The sequence below is a fragment of the Aotus nancymaae genome, unplaced genomic scaffold (genome assembly GCF_030222135.1).
Source record: "Aotus nancymaae isolate 86718 unplaced genomic scaffold, 86718_ANA_hifiasm-v0.15.2.pri h1tg000030l, whole genome shotgun sequence".
Lineage (NCBI taxonomy): Eukaryota > Metazoa > Chordata > Mammalia > Primates > Aotidae > Aotus > Aotus nancymaae.
The window spans coordinates 666,600-678,331 of record NW_026988443.1 but is presented as its reverse complement, the minus strand read 5'-3'; the positions used below and the strand labels follow the sequence as shown (position 1 = coordinate 678,331).

Sequence of the window (11,732 nt, the reverse complement as noted above, 5' to 3'; positions counted from 1 at the left end):
GGTTATTCCAGCAATCTGCAGGTGGGGAGTAGGTCTCAGCCTGGGAGCCTACTGTCAGGAGCAGGCAGACCCTGACTCACAGCCTGGCTGTGATGCTTGTTCGCTCAGCTTCTCCATTTATAAGGTGGGGAGAATAGTCACAGCCCCCTCAAAGTGTTGTGAAATCAAGAGTGATAATTCACGGAAAGCCCTTGGCAGGGCCTGGCACAAAATGAATGCTCAGTAGATGGAAGCCGCCTATTATTATTGTTGCTGCTGTTGTTTGCCATGACTGCTCTGGGCCAGGGGTAGAGCTAGCGTCTGGACAGGTACAAGGTAAAAGGGAGACAGGCCCCTATTTAAAGGCAGAAAGTCTTTTAAGATGGTGGTCTGCTGGGTTTCAGGGTGTGTCTGTTTTTGTTTGTTTGTTTTGAGACAGGGTCTTGCTCTGTTGCTCAGGCTAGAGTGCAGTGGTGAAATCTTGGCTCACTACGACCTCCACCTCCTGGGCTCAAGCGATTCTCATGCCTCAGCATCCTGAATAGCTGGGACTACAGGTGCATGCCACTATGCCTGGCTAATTTTTGTATTTTTTGTTGAGATGGGGTTTTACCATGTTGCCCAGGCTGGAAATGTCTATGTTTAACTGCATCTTATAAACCATCAACAAGTTTTTCTACTAAAAATTAGAATGGTTCATACACAATGTATTGTTACTACTGTCAGATGAGCATCCTTGAATGTAACATGACTGCCTCTTTTCTGCTTTTCCTAGAAGTTTTTTTGCTGGTTAATCATCTGTTGACTTATGTGGGGGAAGTAGCACCCTTACATTTAAAAAATGAAGTTTATGGGATTACAAATGGAATATAAACAATTTTTAAAAAGATTTTCAGTTCTCTATCAAAATTACCTATTTAATATTTTATATATTTGAACATATTGAGCACAGTTATTTTAAAGTTCAGTTAGTCCCTTATACAGAGCCTCCATCAGTCTGTTTCTAGTGTCTGTTGTTTCTCTTGGTTTTTATTAGTTTTGTCCTGTCTCCTCCCATACTTGGCAGTTTTTTTTTGTTGAGTACCACACATTGTATCTGCAAACCTGTACAAGTAATTTCAGGTCTAGGATGAAGTTATCTTCCTCTGTGATGATTATGTTTACGTCTTGCAGGTGGCTGGGGATGCAGTGAGCCAGATCTCTTTAATCTACTTGTAGGGAATGAGATAATCTGAGTCACTTTAAGGGCTGATCTACTTCCAGTTCATTCATATTCATAGGGTGAAGCCCTCTGGGGCCCCAATCCAAAGCATAAAACATTTGCCCAGTAGCCTTCCTGTTGGTGGGGTTTGCAGTGTCTTCTGGGATCAGCAGACATCCTGCAGAGAACGTAGCCCCAGATGCCATGCATATGTCTCTCGAGTTGCCTTCTTTTCCTAGATCTTGGCCTTGTAATTCTTCACTGCTTTGTTTCCTTCCCAATACTCTCAGTTAGACTTAAATATATATATATATATATATGCACACACACACACATTATCTCTATATATATATAATATATTTGTGCTCAAATATATATATAGTACATATATTTACTAAATATTACATATATAATTTAGTAAATATATATATATATTTAAAGTTATATATATATGTATATAAAACTTTAAAAGCTGTTCAAAATGCCCCCCAGACACAAATTTTGAGCAGCTTTTTAAGTTGTCCTGAATGGGTTACTCAGTCCACTGTTATTAGAAGTAGTCCTAAAAAATTGACTTTGATGTTCCCCCTGTCAATTGGGAAAAGGCTGCCACTCTTTGTTTTTAGTGTCCAGAAACTGTGGCCCAGCTAATTGACCATTGTCTTTTGCAAAGGATTTTTGTTTAGAGAGCACCACAGTAATACTGGTCACCTGGGGATGGGGTGGCTCTCCAGAGTTGACAGAGAGACAGAAATAGCCACAGAGAAAAATAGATTCCTATTTCTCTGGCTTTTAAAATGCTGGGATCCTAAAATGCTAATGCTACTTTATATGCGAAAAAAAGCCTCTTTGAAGTCACAATCTCTTCTGTCCCACGACAGTCTCTGAGGGAGCAAATTATCTTCTGGTTGAACAGAGGTAGCTCCAGGAAGTACATGGCTGGTTCAGGGTCTCAGAAGTTAAAGCCCAGCCAGGCTTTGGAAGCAGGTCCCCTGGTTCTGGTGGCCCTGGAGGTTTCTTCCTGCAGGCAATGCTAGTTCCCATTTTTTTTGAGATCCTGTCTCAAAAAAAAAAAAACCCTGTGGGCATGTGGGAGCAGAGCCCTGTCTCCAAGTTGACTTGAACCAAGTGTCCTTGTTGTCCCTGTGGCAGGGATGACAGATTAGGGGTGCTAGGAGTTCTTCCAGATGCTCCAAACTGGCCACCCAGCAGAAGGCCCCATGGCAAATTCTGCCAAAGAAATGCCAGATGGGCCAGGGTGTCTGAGGTCCCAGGTGGCTGCTCAGGGCAGCTCCAGCTGGCTCAAGGTGTACAAAGGGAGAACCACGTGGACAGGGCAAGAGCCTGCCCAACCACCTGAAGGGACAAACAGTGTGAGTTAATATTTATTTATTGAGCTCTGAGCATAAGTCAGGAAGCACTTTCCACGAATTAACTGGGAGGCAGGCATTGTTATTTACCTGCCTGACAGTTGAGAAAGCTTAGGCACAGAGACTGGATGTGGGCAGAATGGAAAGAGTAACACTCATCCAAATGAAGCAGCCAAGAGCAGTGGCACTCAGGCCACATCTGAGTCTTCTAGAATCAGCCTGAGGCCCTGCTCTGTGTGACTGTGGACAGAGTTCCCTTTCCCTACTCTCCCCGAGTCAGGGCTGTCCATCGCTTCTAGCCTGAGTGCCAGGAGCTGAACCAGGAGGCTGGTGGCCAACCTGGTGCACATAGCACATGTTGCCGGAATAAACTCCTTCTCCATGGTCCTAGCCCTTCCTAGCACATGCTGGGTGTGCACGTCCTGGGACGGTCCACACTCATCCATCTTACAAATGCTGACGGAGAATTGCAGCTCGGGTGAGGAGGGAGGCAGGGGATGTGCAGAGGGGGACCCCATTCCAGCTCTTGGCCTCTGCCCACGAGTGAAGCAGAATTTAGGGATGAGGTGGCTGAGCCCCTACCCACTCTGAGGGCTGGAGTGGGAGCCAACGAGTCAGGGGCTGAGGTTTAGGAGGGAGGTGAGCTGAGTCTGAGGGGTGGGGTCGGCCGCCCTCTCTTCACTTCAAGTAGCGAGAAAAGGGGCTTTAAAGAAAGCCCCAGAGAGCGTCACAATGTCCCCTCCAGTTTGAGAAATCCCACGGACTGATGCCTCATTCACTGCAAAGTCTAGAGGGCAGTCAGGCTGGCTGCATTGGAGGCGGAGCTAAGGAGAGGGCTGGCAGCCCAGGTGATGGGCCTCCTGTGAGAGACTGCGGAGGGAGACTCCTAGGTCCAGTCAAAGGAGGCTGCCCAGAGAGTGAACTGACAGCCAAGAGGATGCGGAGCTGCCACTAGGCATCAGGGGGCTCATGGGTCCTCCAAGGCCCACGTGAAATACTCTAGTCAAGGGACCATGGGGTCAGGCTCTGAGAACCCTTGCAGGAGCCCACAGAGAAAGAGGGACAGCTCTCAACCTGCGCAAACCCAGAGCACAGCTCAGCTAGAGGCTGCCACATCTGCTGCCCGCCCCAGGCCCCCACAGCCAGGTCTGAGCTGGGTGGAGAGCAGGAGAGTTGACGATGACGTGGCCCTGGACGGGGCTGAGCCTGTGTTGTGTGATGTGAAGTGATGAGGACCATTTGTATTTTCCTACCAGGATGCACACAGCCAGCCAGGCTTCTCTCTCTCTCTCTCCCCCCATACCCCTCAGCCAGAACCCAACAAAAAATAGGGCCTAAGGAAGAGAGTCTTGGGCAGGGGGCTCCACAGAGCTGGGTTTGGGGGCCTGGGGAGGAGGGACTTGAATTTGGGCCTGGAATGTGGGATCAAGAGCAACAGTGGAGGAAGGTGCAGAAGCCCCCGAGGCCTGTGGGCGGGGGCCCCATGAGCCGCTTGCCTGGGTAGGACAAGTGTGAGGGCCCTGGTCAGCTGAAATGGACCATGACTGCCTCCTGAAACAATGACCAGAAGAAACCCAACTGTCATCCGGGCTTGAAATCATCCCTTTCTTTCCCACTTCCAAACTCCCCCCAGCCTCAGTTTCTCCCCAAAGCCCCTATGTGAGGGAACCGCAGTGGGAAACACAGGGCTGAAGCGTTCCTAGCGGATGAGACAAGGCCCTCCCGCAGCCTACTCAACCTTCTGTGGGTCCGATGCCCTGCACAGAACACTGGGAATGCCAAGGCCATCTCTGGGAAGTCTGCAGATGCCTGCGTGCTCATAGCATGGCGGCTGCTGCAGCCACGTGGGAGCCCCCTCACCTTTCTCCTGTCCCTGCTCGTTCCTGAATTCCCCACAGGCCCAGGGTAGGGACCCAACTGGAAGTGGCTGGGGCCCTGGACAGGCCACTGAGGAAGGGGGCTGCAGTGGCAGGGGACACACATGCCCCACATCTGTATTTTATGAGGGGTACCCACCCTGGGTGGTAGCTGCAGTGGGAGGTTCGCAAGACCAAACAGCTGGTGGGCACAGCCGGGCAGGGCAGTGTCATGGGTGGTGAACTCTGAGGAGAGCGCGCTGAGTATGGGATGCCGGCAGGCGAGTGTGCCAAACAGGGGCCAGCGACTCTCGGGGGTGCTGCTGTGGCGAGTGGGCTCCTCTGCTACTGACTCCTCCAGCCAGACCATCAGGAAGACCAGCCCATCATGGCAGTGCGGTCAGCAAGTTTCCAAGCTGCTGTGTAAACCGCGGGCATACAGCTGCTCGCAGGATCTCACCCCCCGAGGTGCTCACTCTGGGAAGAAGGCAAGAGGCTTTGGGACCTGGCTTTATTACTCCCGTGCCTGTGACTTGGGCAAGTCCTTTAGCTTTTCTGGGTCTCACCATTATCATCTGTAGAGTGACAGAATGACACTTTTCTCCCAAGGCCACTATGAAGACTTAAAATGCTCCGTGCATCCCTGCTTGTGGAGGCTTGCTTGGAGTCAAAGGCAGCACTGTCCCAGGCAGTGAAAGGAGGATGGGGCCGGGCGTGGTGGCTGATTCCTGGAATCCCAGCACTTTGGGAGGCTGAGACAGGTGGATCGCTTGAGCTCAGGACTTTGAAACTAGCCAGGGCAACATAGTGAGACCCCGTCTCTACAAAAAAATACAAAAATTGACCTGGTATGATGGCATGTGCCTTGTAGTCCCAGCTACTCGGGAAGCTAAAATGGGATTGCTTGAGCCCAGGAAGTCAAGGGTAGAGTAAGCCATGATTGCACCTCAGCGTCTCTGCCCTGACGAGGTGGCTTCCTGCCTCTTTCACCTGTGAGGACAAGCATCCCAGCATGGGCTGGTGGCTGTCTTGGACCACACTGCCCCCAAACTCCAGGCCTCCCTTGCATTCCAGCCTGGGTGACAGAGTGAGACCCTGTTTCGGAAAAAAAAAAAAAAACGGATGAGCTCCCAGGGAGCTGACAGCCATGAAGGGCCTTGCCTCCCTCTCCCACTTCCCAGGGTGCAGTGTGGGTGGGGGAGGGAGCTAAGGAGTCCTCCAGGCTCTGCCGAGCCCTTCCCCCAGTGTGATGTTCAGCCTGTCCTGAAGTCACACAGGGCCAGACACCTGGGCTGCCACTTCCCCTCGGGAAACAGTCCTCCTTGCCTTGGTGGGTCAACAGCTCCAGGCTATTTTCTTCCCCTGAGGATCTGAAAGTTGGAGCTAATTGATTGGCTCAAAAATAAAAATAAATAAATAAATAAAATAAAGAAAAAAATGAAAAGGAAAAGAAAAAGGGCGTGCAAGTGCAATTGTGCAGGCTGCAAAGGAGGGGCGCATCCCAGGGCTCCGTCTCCATGGGAACTACTGGCACAGGCTGGCTCCTCTGGGCTCCAAAAAGGGAAACTTGGCAAAGGTTTCAGGCACCTGGTTCCTGGGTGGTTTCCCTGGGGAGCGAGCAAATGCCCGGGAGCTGCCCGCCCAAGGGACAGGACAGAGTCCCCACCCCTGGGGATGCCTGGGGCCCCTCGCCCCCATTCTCCACCCTCACAGCCCAGGAGATCCGGTCAGGTCCTCAGCAGCCCTGGATGCATCCGGACCTGAGAGCTGGGAGGGGACCCAGCACAGCTGGAGAGCAAGAGCACCTCGTGCTTTGGGGAGATGCCCACGCTTAGAGGCGGGCGAATGGAGGTAGTTAATAGGAGGTGGTTAATGACAGATGAAAGAGGCGAAAGGACCCCTGAATGTCACTCTGCTGATGTGGCCCTGGTGGCTGTCACTGTTTCTGGGTTTGGAGCCCAAGACCAGCACCTTGCAGACCAGCACCTCAGGCCAGGACTCTGAGGGAGGACGCTTCAGATGCTAAGAGCAGTGGCTCCATGCTGTCCTGGAGGCCTTTTGGGCTGAGATCATGATAAGGGTGGCACCGCCCTGTGTCTGTGAAGAGTAGTAGGCAGAACTGGGGCGGTGGGAGAGTCCTGGCTTATTCTGGAAAATGCCTCCAGAAATGATCTGTTCCTTTTCCACTTCCCAAGTCCCTCCTGGGCTCTCTGGGTTCAACTGCTGCTCCTCCCCACTTCTTAGGGGCAGAAACTCCTACCCCAAGCTCCCCTCTCCCCAGCCCCAGCTCCCTGCAGCCCCCACCCCCAACCTTCCTTGGTGACCAAGAAGGGTGGCGAGGAGCAGAGAAAGAGGCAGATTGCAGGGGAGGCAGAGAGAGAGAGACACCGGTGACTGGGTAGGTAGGGGAGAGGCCAGGAGAGTCAGACAGAGGCTTGGACAGGCTCTGAGAGGGCAGGATTAGGAGCCATGGAGAGAGAGAGAGGGGGGGGGGAGAGAGAGAGAGAGTGAGAGAGAGAGGGGGTGGGGGGAGAGAGAGAGAGAGAGAGAGAAGGAGGAAGGGAGGGAGGGAGGGAGGGAGGAGGCAAAGGGGTGGAGCAGTAGAAGCCGCAGGGGAGGAAGGGGTGGGCAGGAGAAGCCGCTGGTGACAATTACGTCTGGGTCCAGGCAAACATGAGGCAGCTGCCAGTCGGCCTGGGCAGTCTTGTCTGCCTCGGCTGGGAAGTGGGGAGGCTGGCAACAGTTTCCTTCAGCACCCAGGATGCAGCCGGCTAAGGTAGGTGCTGGGGGACTGGGGTCTTGCTCTGGAGAGGGGCGTGGGGGTGGAGGAATGGGGGCTTCTGGGGGTTGCCCTGGACCAGGAAGCTCTTCTCTTTGACCCTCATCCCCTCTTGTTCCACTTTGCTTTGGGAAAAGTGAGCGTTGGGGTGTCCTGGCTGGGAGGCTGAACTCCTGGGTCTCCCTTTGGATGGGAGACGTTTTAAGCGTTTGTGGAAGAGAAGCTGGACAGAGGAGGAGCTTGGGGTCAGCCCACAAATTGTCCTGCTCAGTTAGGTCCCTGGGCCAGGTGCCAGCATGGCTGACACTGAACCTGGAGCCCACAGCCCTCAGGGTTGGGGGAGGGGTGAGCCTGGGAGGGAGTCACTTGTGCTTGGAGGCTGGTCAATGAACGCATGCATCTTCTAATCAATCACTCAAGTGATGAATGAGTGCCCACGTCCCCTGAAAGGGCTAGGAGCCCCTAACAAGAACACTTCCTACACATTCCCTCTCAGTGGGGCTGTGGGGAGGTCAGAGAGAGAACACAAGGAAAATGCCTGCCACAGAGTTCAAGAAACGGTGGTGGGGAGCGGGGAAGGGTAAATAATTAAAGGAAGAAGAAGGAGGGAAGGAGAAATAAGTTGGCCCCCCAGCCTCCAGCTGGCTCTCCAAAGGTCTGGCCTCATGCCCTGTGAGCAGCTCACACATTGAGGATAGTTCAGGACTAGATTTGACTGCTCATAACGGAACACCCCAAACAGCAGCGGAGGGAACGAAGTTGGTGGGGTTTGTCTGTCGTGTAGAAGTCCAGAGGGGCATCGGAGGGCTGGCTCAGGCCGCCTGGTCAGCACCATGTCGGGCTGCTCTGTATCATCCCTGAGGTTACCTTAAGGTGCAACATGGCCGCTGGAGCTCCAGCCAGCACACGTGGGCTCATACTGACATATTAGCAGGAAGGAGAAAGAAAGAAGGGCAAAAGTTCCCAGGTAAAATCAGGGTCTTGCGTGCAGGAGAGAATGGATATGGGGATGGCACCTCAGCATCTCTGCCCTGAAGAGATGGCTTCCTGCTTCTTTCAGCTGCGAGGAAAGCATGCCAGCATGGGCTGGTGGTTGGCTTGGACCACACTGCCCGCAAACCCCAGGCCTCCCTTGCTCTGTCTGCTCCATTTTCCAGGGTGCCAAGAGGATCAGCTGAGGTGATGGCATGAAGCCCTTTGAGTATGGCAACATTGCACATGAGAAATGTGCCTTCTCTCCTGTCACCTCAAGTCTCCCCGGCAACCACCACACAGGCAGGGCAGAGCGGAAAAACTTGGTACCTTGTCCCAGGCTCACACACTACGTGCTCGCTGCACACACACGAGCACACACCACTCGCGGCACAGACCGAGTGCATCCCAGGCATCGGTATGAGCATGGACTGCACAGCCACGGACACATGCAACTGTGTCCATAGGCGGAGGTGCATCGAGCTGCCCTGCATGACCACCCCGCACGGAGATGGGAATTTCCAGAGTCAGGCTGCACATAGATGCGCACACAGCCAGCTCTGTCCACCAGCAAAGGACCATCCCCCGTCCCTTCCCTTTGCTGTGCTTAACTGCCAAAGTTCACTCTTGGAGCATTGGTCACCCCTGCCCTGCCAGATTGGCAGAGCTAGTGGCCTAAGTCCTGCAGGTACATCTGGTTCTTCCCTTAGCCATTGTGACCCCACACTGCCCTCCACCCTCCCACACCGGCTCCTGGGCCCCAGTGGGTGTCATTGTCCTTATATCTGCTAGTGGCCTTCCTGTGACTGGCCTGGTCAGGGAGGCGAGTGTAACACACAGCTTCTGGTGCTGGGCCCAGCCCAGGAGAAGCCACCACTAGGTTTCCCAACAAGATCTACGGGAGATTGTGAAAAATCATCTTCCTCTCTCGTGGCAGCAGGGACTGTAGTCAAAGCTCAGGCTGGGAGGTGTTCTGACTCCTGAGGGTCACGGTCAGTGGCTGTCCCCCAGTAATGCCTCATGACTGCCCAGTTCCTCAGCCTTCTCCTCACACTCCCCAGCCATTCACAAATTCTCACTCCTGGGGGGAGGCGGGGAGGCGGGGAGGCACTGCCATTCCCATTGTAGACACTGAGGCTCAGAGAAGGGGAACAGCCTGTCGAAGCTCCAGAACTCCACGAGCTTGATCCTATGAGCTCTTGGGAGAAAGGAGCGGAGGATCTGCAGGCTCTGCAGCAGGGGTGTCTTCCCAGCCCAGCCTATGCACTGGGAGCCCCTTCTGCCCAGCCTCCAGCCTTCTTGCAGGGCACTGTGCGAGACGGGCCCTAATTTGCTCCTACATTTCAAAAGACCCCAGGCTGTGCTGGGAAGAAAAGGGCTCTGCCTCTGGTCTCTAAGTAAAGCCTGGGAGAAGGGCAGGGTTGAGGGCCAGGAGCCTTAGGGTGCCAACCCCCATCCAGGCCATTGTCTCCTGCATCATGTCCCTGGAACCTCAGAGAGCCCACAAGGCAGCTGTTAGTATTGTCCCCACTTTACAGATGGGGAAACAGAGGCCTGCCCCAGACTGCAGGCTACAAAGTGTTGTGGTTGAGATTCGAACCCTGCTCTGTCTTACTCCAGAGCGCAGGTCCCTAGGGCTTGGGGGTTGTGGGAAGACACAGGAGGAGAAGGGCATGCCTTTAACCGGATGGCAGAGGAGGGGTGCAACCCAGCCACGGGCCTGGCTCCCTGGGCTTGTGGTCTGTTGTGCCCTCTGAGCCCTCTAGTGCGTGCACACAAGCCAGACCCCACCTGGTCACATCTCCTGCATTAGCCACGTGACTTTGAGCTAGCTGCCTCCCATTTTTGGGCTGTGGATACAGAGTTAGGAAGGAAAGGACCCCAGCATTTTGAATTCAGTTTGCCTTGTCTTATCAAAACCTTTTGCGAGAGGCGGAGAACTGCTTTGCTCACTCAGCAGTGGGGGCTTAGAGCCCACCTGCCCTCCCCAGTGCCCCCCGCCACTGGGCATCCCAGGGACTTCCAGGAGCAGCCATTGTGGCTTCTGAGGGGAAGAAGGCACTCTCAGTTTCCGAGGTGAAACAGAAGAGGGGAGAGAAGTTAGCATGTCTTCCTGACCTAGTGCCCAGGGCGGGCAGGAGCCTGAGAACAGGGGAGGGCACAGCATGGGGCACAGCGTGGGGTGAGTCCCCTTGCAGCTCCCTGCCCAGGGCCTCCGGCCCCAGCTGACTAATGTTCCCCTTGAGCAGGTGCATCTGTCATCTGTGATCAGCCCACATCCTGGAACGCCACAGAGCAGCCCTGTGGCAGGGAGAGAAGCAAGGGGACCCGCAGAGTTGGAGAGGGAGCAGCTGAGCTGAGACAGAAGGGCAGTGTGGGTGGGGGGTGTCTTACACTAGGGTTGGCCTAGCCTCCCCCTCCCATCTGCTACCTCAGCTCTATGCCCAGTGTGCCCCCTCCATCAGTCTGGCCAGGCCTGAGTCAGGATCAGCCAGGAAAAGCAGCTGCTGGTCTTTTCTGGCTTGGCCTCCCCACCTGCCCAACACCCCCAGCCTTCCCCAACCTTCAGCACACGGACAGTGGGCAGATGCCGGGGCAGGCCGGGGCAGATCCCAGTCCCCTGCCGCTGGTGCCACATGCCCCTGTGCCCAGCTCTCTCAAGGTGGGTACTCCAGGCAGTGCCCCAGAGAACCAAACTCTAGCCCCACCTGTGCCCCCCTGACTAAGGGCAGGCCCCTCCCCTCCCTGGGCCTCAGTCTTCCCATCTGGGTCTGAGAGAGACTCACAGCATTTGCCAGGCCCTGTAATGAGCAGTGCAGGACTGGGAGGGCACCGGCCTGGCTGACTCAGGTCAAGGCCACCTCCAGCAGTGCCCCCACATGTGCACACTAATGTCCATGGTTCTTGCACAGAACCCGGATCCTCACAGTGAGGGACTGCAGGACCCTGGGCAGGAGATGGGCATGGCCAGGAGGTATCATGGCTGTGCCTTGTTGGCTATGAGCCCTGGCTTTGAACCAGCAGACCTGGGCTCAGTCCTGGCCCCGTCACGCACTGGCTGTGTGTCCTCTGACAGGTTACTTAGCTCCTCTGTGCCATCGTCTCCTCATTTTCTTGGGGGAAGTCTGAATATCACAGACCCCTCCAGATAAATGCGATCCTACACCAACCTGCTTGGCCTGGCCCCTGGCACAGAGTGAGGCCTCCACACGTGAAGGGAATACCTATGTCATTCCTTCTGGCTGCTGGGAGAGCCTGGGAGGGCCACCAAGAGGCAATGTGGCCATGGGCAACTCAAGTCCACCCCTGAGTTAACATGACAACCTCACTGCAAGGCAGCGTGGGGAGCTTGTCCTTGTCAAGGTGGCAGCCATCAGAGCAGGGCGGGACAGTACAGTTCTCCCCTCTTCTGCTCCAGTGCTGTGACAGGGATGGGGCTCAGACCTGTATGTGCATGTGTGTGTGCATACATAGGTGTGTTCGTAGGCATGCGTACATATGTGTGTGTGTGTGCATATGTGCATGCATGCATCTTCAGGGACTCATGACAACTTCATCTCCCCCAACATGGCGAG

At 54.5% G+C, this 11,732-nt stretch overlaps 1 protein-coding gene across 1 annotated transcript in view; it reads left to right on the top strand.

Moving 5' to 3' along the window:
• The first annotated feature begins 7,029 nt into the window (after positions 1 to 7,029).
• Positions 7,030 to 11,732, top strand: part of KCNIP3 (potassium voltage-gated channel interacting protein 3) — a 98,648-nt gene continuing 93,945 nt past the window's right edge. The window contains exon 1 of the mRNA XM_012438322.2: positions 7,030 to 7,182. Within this exon, the coding sequence (XP_012293745.2) occupies positions 7,168 to 7,182 (15 nt within the window). The 5' untranslated portion in view covers positions 7,030 to 7,167. The remainder of the gene's footprint in view (positions 7,183 to 11,732) is intronic.